Consider the following 18653-nt stretch of genomic DNA (forward strand, 5'->3'; position numbering starts at 1 on the left):
ACCAGCTGGCCTCCACGACTTTCGTCCCACTCCTCCTGGTCACCGCTCTTCCCTTTCCCCTGTGCCATCATCCCTAGATTCATCAATGTCTTCCCAAGCACCCTTCCAACGTTCTGGCAAATCATCTGCATTTCCAATGACCTTCTTAACCAGCCTTCACTTTGTTTTTATAATTACTTATAATTATAAAAATAACAGATGACTATTATTAAATAACAACAGAGGACTTCCAAGTGTCGCTAAAATAAATGCTGCAGAAAATGGAAGAGCCTTGCCAGGCTGGTGTGTCCCAGTGGTTGAGCATTGACCTATGAACCAGGAGGTCGGTTCGATTCCCAGTCAGGGCGCATGCCTGGATTATGGGCTCCCGATCAATAATCTCTCTCATCATTGATGTTTCTGTCTCCCTCTCCCTTCCTCTCTGAAATCAATAAAAATTAAAAAAAATTCGAAAGCTACAAGAATATTTAGTGAAGTTTCCTCTCACTCTTTGCCCCCAATACCCAATTATCCTCCCCTAAAGAAACCTTATTACTAGTTCCATGTTTCCCTCCAGCGACAGAATATTCAAAGAAAGATATGTACACACATGTATATATGTGTATGTATGTACATGTAGTTTACAACCTAATATACCATAAATGTTTAGGAAATGGTTGCTGAATGAATCAAGCAACCAACAATATTTGAGAATACAAGCACCTGTTTCACTCTTTTTTAATCCTGTGTACATTTTACTTGGAGACAAATTGAAAAAAAGAATCCATTCCATTTTTCCCTTTAAACTGTCACTGTCATTTCTTCCACAAATCAAAACTGCTCCCCTTGCTGCCCTGCCACACTTACCCACTTGTTTCTGTGGTTGACGTGGGCACCACTGGTTGCCAGGAAAAGAGCTGCTGCCTCATTTCCTGCTTCAGCTGCCCGCTGCAGTAAGCAATTTCCTAGGAGAAAGTGGGCATATTCATTCTTCCATTTGCATAACAATGAGGTCCAGTTCCATAGCGCACCACACCCTGACTGCCCCACCACCTTTCACAACTAACAAGCCAGCACCTAAAGAAGGTTCGACTTAAGTCCACACAGGTACTCTCAGGAATAGTCCAGGGACAGGATGAGCCCGGTTTGCACTAGCCACCACCCAGAACCAGAGGTAAGTCAGGTCTCCTTCCTGGGGCTGGATTGGAACACACTTCTCAGTAGCAGTGTTACTGACATTTTGGGCCAGATAACTCTTTGACGTGAGGCACCGCACAATGTTTAGAGTATTCCTGGCTTCTGCCCACTAGGTGACAGCAGCACCCCCAACCTTGCTGTGACAATCAAAAATGGTTACAGGTGATGCCCAATGTCCCTGGGTGGGAAGTTGGGGGTGGGGTGGGGGAGGTGTCCATGTCTGAGAACCTCTGAGTTAGATGTCTATTTTGAAGACACTGCGACCTAAATGCTACCAGAAAATGCCCCTTAAGTACTTCACTTTTACTCGTGGGGCCTTAAATGTTTGTCCTTGGCTTAGAAATATTTTGTTTAGCATTATCACTCTTTTCTAAATAAAACAAAAATTTTTTTTCTTCTTGTTTTCAAATGGTTTAGCTCAGTTTTAACCTCTAATACAATAAACACCAAAAATACAACCCACCAAAACAAAAGCTCTTGAAGAGGGTAAAAGGAGTTCTGAGTCCAAAAACTCTGTAACTCACTGCATTAAATAAACAAAAGTATTTCAGCTTAATGGACACAACTCAAAGTCTGGCTAAATTTTTTTTTTGCCCCAGAAAGGAAGGGAAAGGGAGAGAGAGATAGAAACATCAATGATGAGAGAGAACCACTGATCGGCTGCCTCTTGCACACCTGACACTGGGGATTGAATCCTCAACCCGGGAATGTGCCCTGACCAGGAATTGAACCATGACCTCCTGGGTCATAGGCCAATGCTCAACCAGTGAGCCATGCCAGCCAGGCAAATTTTTTGAAGCACAATATTAAAATAAAATAACTTGGACTTCCTCTATAGTTAAACTTAAGTATAAAATACTTCTTAATAATATGTCATTCAGTTTCTAAATTTTTGGTAAATCGCTGACACAGTATTTCATGGAGCCTCCAGACCTGAGCATCAGCTCTTAGGGATGCGTGCTTTACCTGTTTTAGAGTCAGGTGCATTGGTGTTGCTGCCCCGCTGAATGAGTCTCGCTGCAAAGCTGTTTTCATCAAATGAAGTCCCATTGACCACAGGGAGGTCTTCGAAGGGGTTTACGGACTGATCGGATGACACAGTGATGTACTGCACTGCAAGCCACAGAGCTGTGCTGCCCTCGTGGTCTTTCAGTTCTAAGTCTAATCTGAAACAAGGAAGCAATGTGAGCAGCAAATGCTTTCTTCAGACACTGTCCTGACAACAGCCTCATTCTTTCCTTAATATTTGTTGAATGATTATTTTTTAAAATTTACTTTCAATTATTAAAATTTACAACACTAAAAGACATTTTAAAAATTATGTTTCACTCACAATCCCACCCTCACAACTGCTTTTTCATTTCTCCGTGTCTCCCTACGTACTGTTTACACTGCAGCAACTGGTTGAACACGTATTCGTTCCTGGCCACGATGGACAAGTGTAAGGGAGTCCTGCAGGGTGAAGGAGGAGAGGTGTCAGTCAGGGTGGCCCCGATTGCGCACAGAAGCCGCAGCAGGAGGCGACCAGAATCACCATCCACCAGAACGTCCACATTTCTACCACGGGGCTTTTTCTACACTGGCAAACGGTGTCCCAAAACCATGACCAAGTAGCAAAGAATGAAAATGGGTTTGCTTATATGTTACCCTTTACTATTCAGTAGCCAAAAGGATAAGAATAAAGGAAGAGATTTAGTCTCCAATTAAATCCTGACTCTTACTGATTGTGCATATATTCATGTTTTTAAAACATCAGTTTCACCCTGGCTGGTGGCTCAGTTGCTTGGAGTGTCGTCCCATACACCAAAAGGTTGCAGATTCAATTCCTGGTTAGGGCACATACCTAGATTTCAGGTTCAGTCCTCAGTTGGAGCGTGTACAGGAGGCAACTGATCCATGTTTCTCACATCGATGTTTCTCCCCATTCCCCCCACCCTAGCTTCCTCTCTCTAAAAACAATAAACATATCCTTGAGTGAGAATTAAAAACAAACAAAAAAACCCCCAGCAGTTTCTATCATTCCATAATTCTCTGTTGTACTCAAAAACATTCAGAGTGGCAACAGGGAGGAACTAATTAAAGTGTCAGTTAACCACACCTCACTGTTTTATTTAGCCCTCGAGTGCCCCAAAGGAGACTGCACTGCAGAGCACAGGGCCTCCCCGACTGGCATCTATCTCAGAGCTACAGACTGCCAGAGTTTACTGCAGCTGGCAGGGGTGGGGACAAAGAATCAACAGAAGAAAAAAAAGAATGCAATTATGTTTGGGTAATAACATAATTATCACATGATATTGAGAGTTCATGGAGATCCATCTTATTTAAGTATTTTGTCCATCACACAAATCTCTTTCCCTATTCTGACAACTTCACACAACTCTTTTCTTATTTTTTTGAGAGGGTTTTCAAAGATATAAAATCCTGAGTTGCTATGGTGAAAAGTGGTGATTTAGGTGGCTTTACTCCCCTTCACCCCCCCGCCCCACATTGCTGTCCCAAAGACAGGCAGCCCTTTCTTAGATTCTAAACCACAAGGAACCTTCAAGTAAATATTTCTTGGAAGGGGCAAATGGTATACAACTGCTACTGTCAAATTTGCAAAGGGCTGTGCTGAGGAAGAAGTGGCAAGCTGTGCAGATAGAGTTGTCTAAATGGAAGTATTTGCAAGAAGGTAGAACTGGGTTTAATGTACAGAATTTCCCAGCAATTACACCTCACAGAAATAAAACAGACGGCCTTGAGATGGTGTGCTGGTGTGCTCCACTTCTTCAATTTACCCAAGCAACTCTAACAAAGAGCCTAGAAGAAGGTTCCATTGGAACAGTTGAACGAGATGACCACTCTGATGATGACAGAAATCGCTTAAAAATCCAAAGACCTCTGTTATCTAGAATGGAAATGGTTTCCCCAAATGCCTCAGGCCTTAGTCATGTCTCTCATTTGTGCAACAAATGAATGTTTGTGACTTGAATAAAAATCAGATTGAATAATGCCAACCAAAGAACATCAAGTCCCTGTCTGCCAGTTACATGCCACTGGGAATGGTGCTAAGAACAGTCTGTTTGCTCGCCCACTTACCTGCCCTTGCTGTCCTGCATGTTGGGATTGGCCCCAGCCTGCAGAAGGGCTTCTGCAATCTGTGCCATTGCAGACATCACATCCGCTGAATGTTTCTTTGAACTGTACAATGCCACCAGGTGCAACGGTGTCTCCTGGGCACTCAATGTAGCAGCACTGACGTGGGCCCCATTTTTAATGAGGAAAGTGGAAGCAAAGACATCTCCTTGAAAAGAAATAACAGAAGTAGTGGTTACATATGACAAAACCCAGGGCAAGTTATTCTGGCCAATGTTGCCTCAGAAAGGCATCATTCAGCAACTGCAGACAAAGAGAAACAATTGGGTGTGTCTGAGCGGCACCTCTCTGGACACCTGTAGGAGGGAACTCATCATTGAGACCACAGAGTTACACTTGAATTCAAAAGACTTTGTTCAATTTCTGATTACCTGTTATCTGTCCTGCCCCTCACCACAGTACCACTTCACTATCCTATATAATAAAAGGCAAATATGCAAATTGACCAAACAGCGGAACGACCGGTCGCTATGACGCACACTGACCACCAGAGGGAAGATGCTCAAAGCAGGAGCTGCCTCCTGGTGGTCAGTGTGCTCCCACAGCGGGAACACCGCTCAGCCAGAAGCCAGGATCACGGCTGGCAAGCGCAGCAGCAGTGGTGGCGAAAGCCTCTCCTGCCTCTGTGGCAGCGCTAAGGCCCCCTCAGCGTTGTCATGCACCGGGCCTCTAGTTTAAGTATACCAGACTCCTATCCTTCAAAAGCCTCATGTGATCATCAACTTTCTAAAAGGGTTCCAAGATTTCTCCCCAATACAATTTATCTTCCTCTTTCATTTCCTCATCAGTCTATACCTAAGTAACACATACCCTCAACCTGCTGTACTTGCATACCAGTTCCTCTTCAGAGTAAGACCACATCTGACTGATTTATTATTGCCCAAAGGTTCTTTTCCTTTTCTCAATCTAATTACATACAAACAGTCTTAACAAAAAGTTTACAACTGAATATTTAAAGAAAGAATCTGTACACATTGCTAGTTACAAAAAATTTTACATGGTAAATTAACTGGATGTAAAAATGAAATTTCTAAATTCCTTCCACAGCCTTAACTCTTGGAGCATTACAGGTAGAAAGGCTAAGTAGTACTATTCACACATGTCAAACTGAAACTGAGTAACGTACATAAAACCCAGTAATTTCAACAGCTCAAACCACCATTTTTGTCTATTTAGTGTTCTGTGTGAGGGAAAAGAGCTACCTTGACAGACAATCTTGACAAAAGGCCAAAAATTAAGTTTCATGAAAATATTAAAGGTATACATTTCTGGAACTATTCTGTTATATACCAGCAAGAAAAAGCTGACTCTAGATTGGTTCTGTGAATACATGGTTAAGTTCAGAACCAAGCAATCTGACCAGTGGCAATTTAATATTAAAAATACTGTGGAAAACCAGTTAGACTATCTTGTCAAGTTAACTTGGAGGATGGTAGGAATTAAGCAATTAAGTTCGCTATAAAATTAAAGTTCAATCTTCCTTAGATTTAATTCCATTTATAATTCAAAACAGGCATAAATCACTACACATAAAATTAATGTTTCTTAATGAAAATAAGACAAGAATGACAATGCATCATAAGATAATAAACTATTAACAGAGAGACCATCCTATATAATAAAGAGGTAATATGCAAATTGACCATCACACCCTCACAAGATGGCTGTCTATGACCAGGCTGGCAGGGGGGTTAGTGAGGAACAACCAAATGACTGAACAGCAGGCTGTGTGTGGTGACCAGGCCGGCAGGGGGGTTAGTGAGGGATGACCAAACAACTGAACAGCAGGCTGTGTGGGGCGACCAGGCCAGTGGGGGCCTGTGAGAGGCAACCAGGCCAGTGGGGGGGGAGGCAGTTGGGGGCGACCAGGCTGGCGGGGGGGTGGGGAGGGCAGTAAGGGGTGACCAGGCCGGCAGGGGGGCAGTTGGGGGCGACCAGGCCGGCACACAGAGGCAGTGAGGGGTGATCAGGCCAGTGGGGGGCAGTTAGGGGCAACCAGACAGGCAGGCAGGTGAGCAATTAGGAGCCAGTGGTCCAGGATTATGAGAGGGATGTTCGACTAAACCGGCAGTCAGACATCCCCCAAGGGGTCCCAGATTGGAGAGGGTGCAGGCTGGGCTGAGGGAACCCCTCCCTCCCATGCACGATTTTTGTGCACCGGACCTCTAGTCCAGTTATAAATGCACAATGCATGCTATGAGACATTCCAGCTGGGTGGAGGCAACTGTTTTTTCAGTGGCCTCCACGCAGCCCGATTAGCTCATAGCTGGGAAGTCTTTCAAATCAAACTCATCCTCCCCTTGACAGTCCAGAGTACATAGCTAAGTCATCCCAAGAGATCATGGGATTCAGAGGTACTGTCTGTAGAGTCTGTCCCCATTTCACCAAGGTTTAGACAGGACTAATTTCTTGCAAATCACATCCCTCTTTAACTGGAAAATCCCAAAACTGCACAGCAACCTCCCAGGTTGACCTGCTGGTCCCATGATTGTTGATTATACTTAACTTCGCTGGAGGTCCTGGGATGAATGCCACGTTGTGAAAGGTGCCTTGGAACTTGTTCAATATATCGATCATAAGCAATGGTTCTCTTTCCATAGTTGATCTGTTTTGTCTTTGCATCTGAATACCTTTATCTGTTTCTAATTCTGTCCATACTATAAATGCACACTCCTCTGAATCACAACTTCCAGATGATGATTTTCTCTTAAAGTCACTAACGAGAGGTTTTCTTTTACATCTTACAATATCATTCCATCTTCTTCAACTATACTTATGCAGTCTAAACATCTAGAATGGGGCTTAGGATTTCAGGAGTGGCAAAGCTCTCAAGTCTGTTATCTATATTCCTGTGCTCATTTTCATCTGAATATAAGGGTTTCATCTGCTTTTCAGTGAACATGAAATTTCAAAATCATTTGGTTTTCAACACTCCCAGGTACTTTCCTCCAAGGGACCATCTTGCTGGAGAAGGTGAGCTCTTGTACTGAGGTGGCTAGGCTACCACAGGCCCCTCAGATGCTGATAGAGCATCGGCCTGCAGACTAAAGGGTCCCAGGTTCAATTCCGGTCAAGGGCACGTACCTCAGTTGGAGGCTCAATCCCTGGCCCTGGTCTGGGCTCGTGTGGGAAACAACCCATGAATATGTCTGTCTCTGTGTCTTCCCCTCCCTCCTACTTTCTTTCAAAAATAATGGAAAAGTATTCTCAGGTGAGGATTAACAAGAAAACAAAACTAAACAAAAAGAACAGAACAATGGGAGGGAATAGAAAACACCAAAAACATTGTTTATAAAGTTCCTGTCAATAAGAAAACCTCTAATACATTGTAGAAAGATTTCCATCAAAACCATTTCAAATAAAAACTGTTTAGTGCTTAAAAGTTTCAGTTACTTCGTCACCTCATCTACAACACTGTCTGGTACATGAGATGTTATAATGACTTGACCACATAAAAATAGTCCTAACAACACAGTTAACATTAAAAAACAATCCAAATACATTTTTTTCTTTGAATGCAGCTTCCTGATAGAAGTTATATTCAGGGAACAGACAGTAACTTTCATTACTTAATGAATACAAACTGTGTCTCATGCTGCTCCCGGTGGTGCAAATCTACAAATAGATGGGAGCATCCTATTTAAGAGACCTGTTGACTGATGCTGGCTGTTAAGAAAAACCAGCACATATATAGATACGTATATATTTTAAGAAGGATTCATCTTCTTGCCCAGATGCAGCTAATCAGAGCGATGGCATCCCTCCTGTGGACTCACCCAGACACTGGCTGCCTATTTCATTCTTCATACAAATTGACTGGAATAACTTAGTTAATAGAATGATCACGGACTATTTTGTTTTCAAATGTGTCCAGAACCAGACTTAAATCTTATATATGAAAGATCTTCACTCTTATTATAAGAAACTTAAAATAAGGTTAATAGCTCAAGTTGAGGAAGGAAAAGTGAAAAAAGTTCCTACAGGAACTGGAGCTAGTTGCGGCACTCAGCACAGGGCCCAGGTAAGAACCATGGGCTGACCCTACCACGTGGTGGTCACTGTGCGAGGTGTGCTGCTAACACTGTCTCTCATTCTCACAACAATCAGTAAAGAGAAATGCTTCCCACTTCACAGATGAGAAAAAGGAGACCAGGGTGGTTAAGTGACTTGTCCAAGGCCAGAGTAAGTGGATGAGCCAGGATTCAAACCTTGGTACGTCCCACATCCAATGCCAGTGCTGTATCCACCACACTGTGCCACACTCTCCAAAATTAGCAGCAATCAGATTTATCACACACACACTGTAATCCATTGGCTTATAAGCAAATGATAAAATTCAGGGTGGAAGAATAAATAATCTGAAAATAAGCATCAGGAATGCATCACCAATTCTTGGCAATTCTTGTAACTAAGCAATCACCAAAATATTTAATAACTCACCAAAGATGTTTTTTCATCATACACAAGAATTTAACTCCCTAAGAGGAAAGAAACATAATTCTGAGATTGTTTTTGTAGTAACATTTCTATTTGTTTCCAAAATAAACATCTCAGTCATTAAACAGTATGGGAAAGAATAATTCCCTATGTGGAAATTTTCCCCACTGAACACACGCCCAGCGCTAAGCACCAATGGCTTTGCACAATGCAGAATGGTACTTGGGAAAAATGCATCTCCTCTCGACACTGATATACTCTAAGGATTTCCTTCCCAATGATGAACAAATTTTTCCTCTCCATCAGCCAACAAGCTTAGCCCTCTAACACATGGCTTAGAGGGATGTTTATATTGTTAAAACCTTTGCCCAAAAAGGACAAAGCCACAGCTACAACAGAACCATATTTGAAGTTACTACATTCCACCGACAAGGAACAACTTGTGAATGGCAAAAAGTGCAACAGAGACGACGATAGTGTAATAATAATACATAATTGAATGGGTAAATATGCATGACTAAGATGTGGGGGAACCAGTACACTCTGTCTTTGATATCCACATTTAAACAAAAAAGTGGCCAAGTACTTTAATCAAGTCATCTATCCCTCTACAAAATTAAAGCTTTGGCATTTTGTTGTTGGTGGGGTTTTTTTTTTTTTAATCCTCACCCTTTAATGTTTTTATTGAAATTAGAGATAGAGGAAAGGAGAGAAACATCGATGTGAAAGAGAAGCATTGATTGATTGCCTCCTGTACGTACCCTGATAAGAGATTGAACCTGAAACCTATAACTCATGGACTCAAACCAATAACCTTTTGGTGTATGGGATGACACTCCAACCAACTAAGTCACCGGGCCAGGGCAAGGCTCTTGCATTTTTGAAAGCTTTCATTCAATACTGGAATGCTACCTGTCAAAAATGACTACTGGAAGAAGAACAAAGTTGGAGATATCACAATACTGAATATCAAACTATACTACAAGACCAGTGTAATCAAAACAGCCTGGTACTAGCATAAGAACAGGCATATAGACCACAACAGAGGGCCCAGAAATCAACCTACACCTTTATGCTCAATTAATATTTGACAAAGGAGACAAGAGCATTCAATGGAGTAAAGACAGTCACTTCAACAAATGGTGCTGGGAAAATTGGACAGAATACATACCAAAAAAATGAAACACCATACACAAGAATAAACTCAAAATTAATAAAAGACTTAAATGTAAGTTGCAAAACCATAAAAATCCTAGAAGAAAACATAGGCAATAAAGTCTCAGTCACTTCTAGCAACAACACTTTTTTACATGTTTTTATTAATTTTTAGAGAGAGAGGAAAGGAGAGGGATGTAGAGATAGAAACATCAATGAAAGAGAAACATCATTGATTGGCTGCCTTCTGCATGCTCCCTACTCGGGATGGGGCCCAAAACCCAAGCATGTGTCCTGACCAGGAATTGAACCAGTGACCTCCTGGTTCATGGGTTGACGCTCAACCACTGAGCCACACCAGCTGGGCTCACAGCAATATTTTTGCCAATATGTCTCCAAGGGCAAGGGAAACTCAGGAAAAGATAAACCAATGGGATTATATCAAGCTAAAAAGCTTCTACACAGCAAAAGAAACCATCAACAAAATGAAAAGAAGAGGCAGGCTAGAAGGGTCAACGGAGGGAAAAAAGGGGACATATGTATTACTTTCAACAATAAAGATTTACAAAAAAATGAAAAGAACCCACTGTATGGGAGAACATATTCGTTAATGATACATCTGATAAGGGGTTAATTTCCAAAATTTATAAAGAATTTATACAACTCAACACCAGGAAGCCAAACAATCCAATTAAAAAATGGCAAAGGAACTAAACAGACACTTCTCCAAAGAGGACATACAGATGGCCAAGAGACATATGAAAAAATGCTCAAGGTCACTAATCATCAGAGAGATGCAAATTAAAACTACAATGCATAGTAAATCAATAAATCAACAAACAACAAGTGCTGGTGAGGATGTGGAGAAAAGGGAACCCTAGTGCATTGCTGGTGGAGATGCAGATTGGTGCAGTCACTGTGGAAAACTGTATGGAGTTTTCTTAAAAATTAAATTGCCTTTTGACTCAACGATCCCACTTCTGGGAATTTATCCTGAGAACTCTGAAACACCAATCAGAAAGAATATATGCACCCCTATGTTCATAGCAGCAGTATTTAGCATAGCTAAGATTTGGAAACAGCCCAATTGCCCTTCAACAGTGGATAAAAAAAACTGTGGTACATTTACACAATGGCATACTATGCAGCTGTAAAAAAGAAGGAAATCTTACCCTTGCAAAGCAAAATAAGCCAGTGAGAGAAAGACAAATACCACATGATCTCACTAATATGTGGAATCTAATGAACTAAATAAATTGACAAACAAAACGGAACCAGAAGCATGGATACATGGAACAGACTGGCAGGAGCCAAAGGGAACTGGGGAGAGGGGTACCTGGATAAAGAAGTTGAAGGGATTAGCTAAAGAACATATATACAACTCCCATGACATGGACAATAGTGTGGTGAAGGCCAAAAGAGGGGGGAGTTTGGGGGTAGGTGGAGATAGGCAAAGGGGGAGGTGGGGGAATTCTGCAATAATTATCAACATTAAACATTTTTAATTAAAAAAAATAAAGACTACTGCAAAGTTGAATCAGGCAGGATCCATTTGGGACTTAAGAATTAATAAGGCCATGAGAAAAAAAGACAAAAGGTATTTTTTCCCCTTGAAAAGCAAATTCATTAAAATTAAAATGTTTTGACCTTAATTCTATCACTTCTATATTCTCCCACTATTAATGACTATGTACTCAAAATATAGCTACAAAATATAACTTTTCTAAAACAAAATGAAACTTTATCACTTTGACAGGACAGAAGAGAAGTCTAGTTTGTAAAAGTGACAACTCTGAATCCAAGAATATATTTAAATATTTGTGGTTCTGGTATTTTCCCTCTTACAGTAACTGATACAAGTTAAGTCTTCCTAGCACAATTCCTGGAGAAAGATATTGAAAAGCAAACAAATCAATTGCTTCCAAGTAAAAGGTACTTCTGAAAATACCATCTCTCTAGCCTTTCTTCCGGGGGCCCTGTTGACACCATGAAGAGTCTAACCAACAAGGCACAGGCAATAGCTCTTCGGTCCTTCCTTGACCCACTGATCACAAATTCTAAATCATGTAGTCTTACGAGTACAGACTCAAAAAGCCTTTAAGAATCTGTAGAGCCCTAACCGGTTTGGCTCAGTGGATAGAGCATCGGCCTGCAGACTGAAAGGTCCCAGGTTCGATTCTGGTCAAGGAAACATCCCCAGCAGTTGATCGATGTTTCTCTCTCATCAATGTTTCTAACTCTCTATCCCTCTCCCTTCCTCTCTATAAAAAGTCAATAAAATCTATTTTAAAAGAAAAAGAATCTGTACAACAGGGTCGGAGAGTATTCAAAAATTACTTGGATATAAGTGAAATTGCCTGCAAAGAAAAATATAAAATACACTTCTTCCTACCTCTTTGGATTCCTTTATGTAACAAGCTCCAGCCGTTCTTGTCTACCATGTCCACATCAGCTCTGTGACTAACCAGCGTGGTGGCGATGCTCTCTAGGCGCCGTGAGAGAGCTAGGTCTAAAGCAAGGTCTCCATTTTGATCCAATTCATTCAGCTTCCCAGGGAGCTGCACAGATAAATTTGTGAATTAGCATCGAGCCAGTAGAGAATGCAATTGATCTTAATCTCTCCCACCTTGAATAGCATCTTAAATAGCATCTCTTATGCAAATATCAAAAATTTAGCTTACTCCCCAAATTCAACTGAATTCTATAACTTTTCTCAGGCCTCCTCAGGGCACATACTTTCAGGGAGCACAGAAGTAATGGAGAATCACGGAGCAGATGCAAACACCATGGAAGACAGTACAAGGACCGAGGGGGAAATGCAGACAGGGCTAGAGGAACACAAGTGCCAGGCTGAGGTTCAGAGAGCCCGAAGGGAATCTGCTAATGTTTTCATGAACGACTATGGCTTCACTATTTAATTCCTCCTGGCATTTTTATGTCTCCCTCACACACTGGACACCCAGGATAAAACATACTACACTCCCATCCGTCAAAAGCAACGGCATTTCTCCTAAGGCAGTGTGGTGGGCAGAATACTAGCCCCCAGAGATGTCATGTCCTAATCCCCAGAACCTGTCACCTTCCAGGATGAAAGACATTTTGCAGGTGTGATCAAGGTTAAGGACCTTGAAAAGGGAAAGAGCATCCTGGATTATCCAGCAGGGCCCAACCTATTAATCACATGAGCCCTTAAAAGTGAAAAAGAGAAGCAAAGAGTAGGTCTGAGAAATGAGACACGAGAAGAACTTGATCCACCATCACTGACTGTTTAGATGGAGGAAGGGGACCATGCGCTAAGGAAGGCAATTGCCTGTAGAAGCTGAGAATAGCCCTAGGCTTATAGCCAGCAAGAAAATCGGGACATTGGCCCTATAGCCACAAGGCACTGAATTCTGCCAACAACCCAAATGAGCAGGAAATGGACTCGCCCCTACAGCCTCCAGGAAGGAACACGGACTGTTCTGACACCTTGTACTGGACTCCCAAAGTACAAATGATGAGATAATAAATTTGTGTTTTTTAAGTGACCAGTTTTGTGGTAATTTCTTATTACGGCAAAGGAAAACTGAAACAAATTTTGGTATCTAGAAGGTGGGTTCTGCAGTAAAAACTACCTACAAGTATGGGTGTGGCTCCGGAATTGGGCAATGGGCAGCGGCTGGAAGAACTGAGGAACACGACAGAAAAAGCTCAGATGCCTTAAACAAACTCCTAGGAGAAACACTGCACTAAAGACTGTGCCAGTAAGGGCTCAGAAGGAAGTGAAGAGCATTCTAGAGAAAAACAAGCAGAGTATAGTTTGGGGAAAAGGCATGAAAATGGAAAAAACAGCTACAGTACCTGTGAATCCATTTCAATTAGATAAAGAAAGACCACATCTTCTCTCTCCACTTTGATAGCTTTATGTAATGGGTACTCAGTCTTGGATTTGATCATTTTGTATAACAACTGAGCACTCATGCTGCTGAAGTCCTCTTTTCGCAAGTCATCCTAAGGATTAAAAAGACAGTGAAAAGCAGAACAGATTCAACATATCAAAACAACTGATACTCACTAAGAAGCCCTTAGAACAGTCTGGCCCAACTCATTTAATCCTCACAAAAGCCCTGTGAGGTAGGTACTGTTATTTCCATTTTGCAGATGAAGAAAGGAAAGCATAAGGAGGCTACATGCCCTGCCCGAGTCCACACAGTGATAAATGGCTGAGATGGCATCTAGAGCCACCAGGCCCACCTCCCAAGCCTGTACCAGTCACCACAGCAAGTGCCTGCTGGTGACAGAAAAGCAAGACAACACTGCCGTCGGGCACGGATGCAGCCACGAGGAGCCTCCACAGGACAAGAGTCCTTCGCCCCACCCCCACACAGGTGGCAATTCCCGAATTAATCAGAACTCCCACACATCATTCACTCCACTCAGTCACAACTGATCTCTACTACTGCAGATCTCTAAATTTAAACCTATTTTAGCAGAAAGGTTACCATTCCTGTTTCAATTCTTTAAAACCCAATTCTTTTAGACACTCTGTTGTTGTTGTTAATCCTCACCAGAGTATATATTTCCATTGACTTTTTTAGAGACAGTGGAAGGGAGAGGGAAAGACAGAGAGAGAGAAAAATCAATGTGAGAGAGACACACATTGACAGGTTGCCTCTGGCACACACCCTAACCAGGACCAGGGCAGGGGTCGAGCCTGCAATTGAGCATGCCCTTAACCGGAATCAAACCTGGGACCCTTCAGTCCGCAGACCGACACTTTATCCACTGAGCCAAACTGGCTAGGGGTCTTTTAGATACTTTTGCTCACAATGTTGTTGAATACCAAATAATTCACAGAAACTAGGTTATAAAACATAGCATTAGCCATGATTCTTTAAAAATTCTAAACAGACAACATAAAAAGAAATACAAAAACTACTCTTTATGATGAAAGCTACTAAGAAGGGAAAATCTAAATTGAACAGTGCGCTCCACAGGATGGAGAGAGCACAGGAAGCCCAAGGCAATGCCATGCTCTGCAGGCCTGCAGTTCCACGGCAGCTCCTGCTCCGGGGCCCACAGCCCTGACTCCTGCAGATGGAGGGTAAAGGCAGGTGCACCTTTGTTCCAAGCCTGTTTCTTGACTTGAGGTACTTGCCCTTAGCTCTGAAATCAGAACTATGAGACTTTGAGAGCCATAAAGATTCTCACAGCCCGGCTGGTGTGGCTCAGTGGTTGAGGATTGACCCAGCAATCAAGAGGTGCGATTCCCAGTCAGGGCACATGCCCGGGTTGCGGGCTCGATCCCTAATAAGGGGTGTGCAGAGGCAGCCAATAAATGTTCCCTCTCATCAATGTTTCTAACTTCCTATCCCTCTCCCTCTCTCTCTAAAAATCAATTAAAATGTATTAAAAAAAAAAAGAATCTCACAGACCATATAACGCCACTACTTAGCCTCCAACTTTGTGATAAGAAGAAACCAGGTGTCAGAGAGGTAACTTGCCATGAAACCAGCTCTCACGCCCAGGTCTTCTGACTTCCAGTGAGGGTGCTTGGTCCACACCCCTCAACCTCTCACTCACCCAATGACTTGCAATAATTTCCGCGCAGTAGTTCATCAGAGTGCTGGCATTTAGCTCCTCCGCGGTCTGATAGAAGCGAATACAGTTCCTGACATTCACCAGAGACATAACACCCTTCTCACATCTGCAAGAGAATATTAATAATGAACAGTATTATCAGGACAAATATACTCATAAATTAACAAACCAAAGCAATAATCTGTGTACTGGTGGCTATGTCCAATAACACTACAGTGTAAGGGTAAGCGAAGTGGTTATGAATAAATAACAGCTGAGTTACCATATTGTAAAAGTACTAGTATGAAATTATATTGCTCATTCTGGCCAGAATCCAAATAACCTGTAACTACACATTAAGCATAATCTCCCAAATATATGGGACAAAATTGCAGTTCCCACTAGCACATCTCTATTAGGCAATCAATGTGGCTTAGAAATAGCTTCAAATATAATGCTTCATGCCTCCACATATGAACAGACTCTTAAAAGTCCTCCTAAAGGATGAACTATTTGTTTTGTGAATTATAACTCAATAAAGCTGTTTAAAAAGCCCACACACAAAAGAATCTATCATTTATAGAAACAAATGAGTGAGTACAAGCCATAGTAAATCAAGACTGTGAAAAGCTGGCTGCAATGGATGTCCCCTAAAGCCTGGTGACAACAACAATGATCACTAAGAGAACAACTACATCAGAGAAGGTAGGGCTGTACACAGGCGAGCAGGCCTCTGGTAGCACAAAGCAGGCAAACACCTGGCCTAGAAGATGCAGCATGGGGGAGACCCAGGCTTCTGCTACCCCACATTTCCTGGAAACCTTAGTGAGCCTCCTCTGAACTGAGTCTGGGGGCAAGGAGGAAGGAGGCTGGTGGCAGGATCCTTCCATCTCCCTTGCCTGTACATTTCTCTCCAAATCAGGTTTACCTCCAAGGATAGCGAGAGGCCTAATAATAGTGTTAGGGGTATTCCCTGACACCCCACCATTGGTTTCTCTGCCCCCACAGCCCCCACAAAAACCCTTTTCTGATCACAAGCACAGAATGAGAGCAAAATGAACTGTGAGGTAAGTAAGACCTGAGTTGAGATCCACTGAATTTTAGAGGCCAAATTACATAAGCCCTCTGGTGCCTCATTGCTTGTCTATAAAACAAAGATAATACTCTATCAGAGGTTAGAGGATCTCTCTGTGTTTTTAAAAATAAAATTGTATAAACTATGTACAGAATAAAGTATGGTCATAAGTTTGAGGTCCTTCTCAGGAAGTTGCATGATTTAACAGCTAATATAAATGGGTTTCAGTACTATCATAAATAAGAATAACTGATTGGCTAGCACATTAATTACTTATTTTAACAGATGAGGTTTAGTTAACAGAAATGGAGAAAGACCCTGGGAGTGAGAGATGGGGGAAGAAAGGAGGAGAGTAGTGAGAAAGATCTGGAAAGAATGAGGAACAAACTTTCAAAACCTCACAAATGAGATCTTAGGCTAGGAGCAAGAATAATCTTGGAGTCATTTCTCCATTTAGCAGTAAATGCAGGTACCTAATTTATTTCAAGACCTATGCTTAAATGCTTTGTTTTTTGTTTTAACTTTTATTTACTAATTTAGAGAGAGGAGGAAGGGAGGGATCGATTTGTTGTTCCATTTATTTATGCAGTCACTGGTTGCTCTTGTATGTGCCCTGACCAGTCATCCAATCCATAATCTTAGAGTGTGGGGACGACACTAACCAACTGAGATACCTGGCCATGGCAAATGCTTTGTTTTCAAGTAACACAGCTAGCTGCCTTGGTGTACGAAGAAGTATCCCCCAACAGGACACCTCTAAATCAAATTGTTACAATATCTAAATATGGTTGTTAAAGTAATGTGTAAACAATGTTACATTTTCAAGCCTCCTGTCTGCCTGTCTGAACCACTAGTTTCTGCAAACTTCTACCATATCACAGCTATGCTTAAGGTAGTCATTCTGACCTCAGCTATGAAATCAGAGCATTCCAGGAGAAAAATCCTCTTTTCAGATATATATATCTTTACAATGACAAATATCCACAGTCTTGCCATCCTAGTGTCCTAACATCTGGTATAATTTCAGGGAGTACCGACTCACCTTTGCAGAGCACTTTCAAAACATGTTTACAGACAAAGCTTAGGGTCTGAAAATTCGACTCTTCCTTTCTATAGCCAAATGGCACTGCATCAAGAGAGTTAACTATGTTTCATGAAGACAGATGTTTTGTTAAAACTGGCAGACACTTCATTTTCACTAAACTCTGGGATCCCCAGAGTGTCATTAACTATCTGGATAGGCTATAAATAGTAAATGACATGGTTTCCACAACTGAAGATCATATAATCTTATTTTAAAATTCAGATTCTCAGTTCACATCTTCTCTTTGAAAAATAGGAAGACAGACTAACTATTCTGAAAGAATTTTGTTGTTAATACGTTAATTTTAGAATACAGAAAGAATATAGATGCACAAAAACAATAAACCTGATTTTTTAAATACAAAATCAAGCATTTATCTGTGTCCCATTAACTCGTGTCTAGCTTTTGGTATCAATTCCATGTGTATAAATGAGAGACACAAAAAAATTACTGAAAAAATAAACAACAAATGGCTAACAGTGGTTCAATTATGGATGACTTAGTTTTCTTCCTTGTTTTTGTTTCTTTAATCCTCATCAGAGGATATTTTTCCATTGATTTTGAGAGAGAGAGAGAGAGAGACAGAGAGAGAGAGACAGAGAGAGAGAGAAAGAGAGAAATATCGATGTAACAGAAATACATCGATTGGTTGCCTCCTGCACACACCACGACCAGGGACGGGGAACCAAAATCGAACTGGGACCCTTCAGTCCATGGGCCAATGTTCTATCCACTGAGCCAAACCGGCTAGGGCTGGTTTTCTTCTTTATATCATTCTATATTTTCCAAATACCATACACTGAACATGTTTTTTATAAACAGGAAAATAATTACTATTTTAACTGTTAATTTTTAGCATACACTATTAATTCTTTTTTAGAGTATTTCCCTAAGCTTACCAAAAAACTTCCTTTTCACCAAATTGGCAATAGCATTCCCAAATCACCAAGATCACTATGTTACAAAAATGAGCAACTCCCACTTCATGTTTAACTGCTCACATGTGTGTCATAGCCCTTTCACTACCTAAGA

The 18653-nt window shown here is 41.5% G+C and overlaps 1 protein-coding gene and 1 pseudogene across 6 annotated transcripts in view; both read right to left on the reverse strand.

Moving 5' to 3' along the window:
• Positions 1-18653, reverse strand: part of ANKFY1 (ankyrin repeat and FYVE domain containing 1) — a 65620-nt gene that overhangs the window by 19962 nt on the left and 27005 nt on the right. For 5 of the 6 annotated variants that reach the window (XM_023746333.1, XM_006105275.3, XM_006105274.3 and 2 more), the window contains 7 exons: positions 15466-15589; positions 13744-13893; positions 12296-12461; positions 4255-4459; positions 2560-2628; positions 2143-2342; positions 847-944 (listed from right to left, as the gene is read on the reverse strand). In XM_023746333.1, the coding sequence (XP_023602101.1) occupies positions 847-944; positions 2143-2342; positions 2560-2628; positions 4255-4459; positions 12296-12461; positions 13744-13893; positions 15466-15589 (1012 nt within the window). Of the gene's footprint in view, positions 1-846; positions 945-2142; positions 2343-2559; positions 2629-4254; positions 4460-12295; positions 12462-13743; positions 13894-15386; positions 15590-18653 lie in introns of those variants that run through there. The other variant, XM_023746334.1, reaches the window with a different exon arrangement.
• Positions 6486-7489, reverse strand: LOC102422053 (annotated as a pseudogene).

Source organism: Myotis lucifugus, unplaced genomic scaffold (genome assembly GCF_000147115.1).
Source record: "Myotis lucifugus unplaced genomic scaffold, Myoluc2.0 scaffold_657, whole genome shotgun sequence".
NCBI classification, from domain to species: domain Eukaryota; kingdom Metazoa; phylum Chordata; class Mammalia; order Chiroptera; family Vespertilionidae; genus Myotis; species Myotis lucifugus.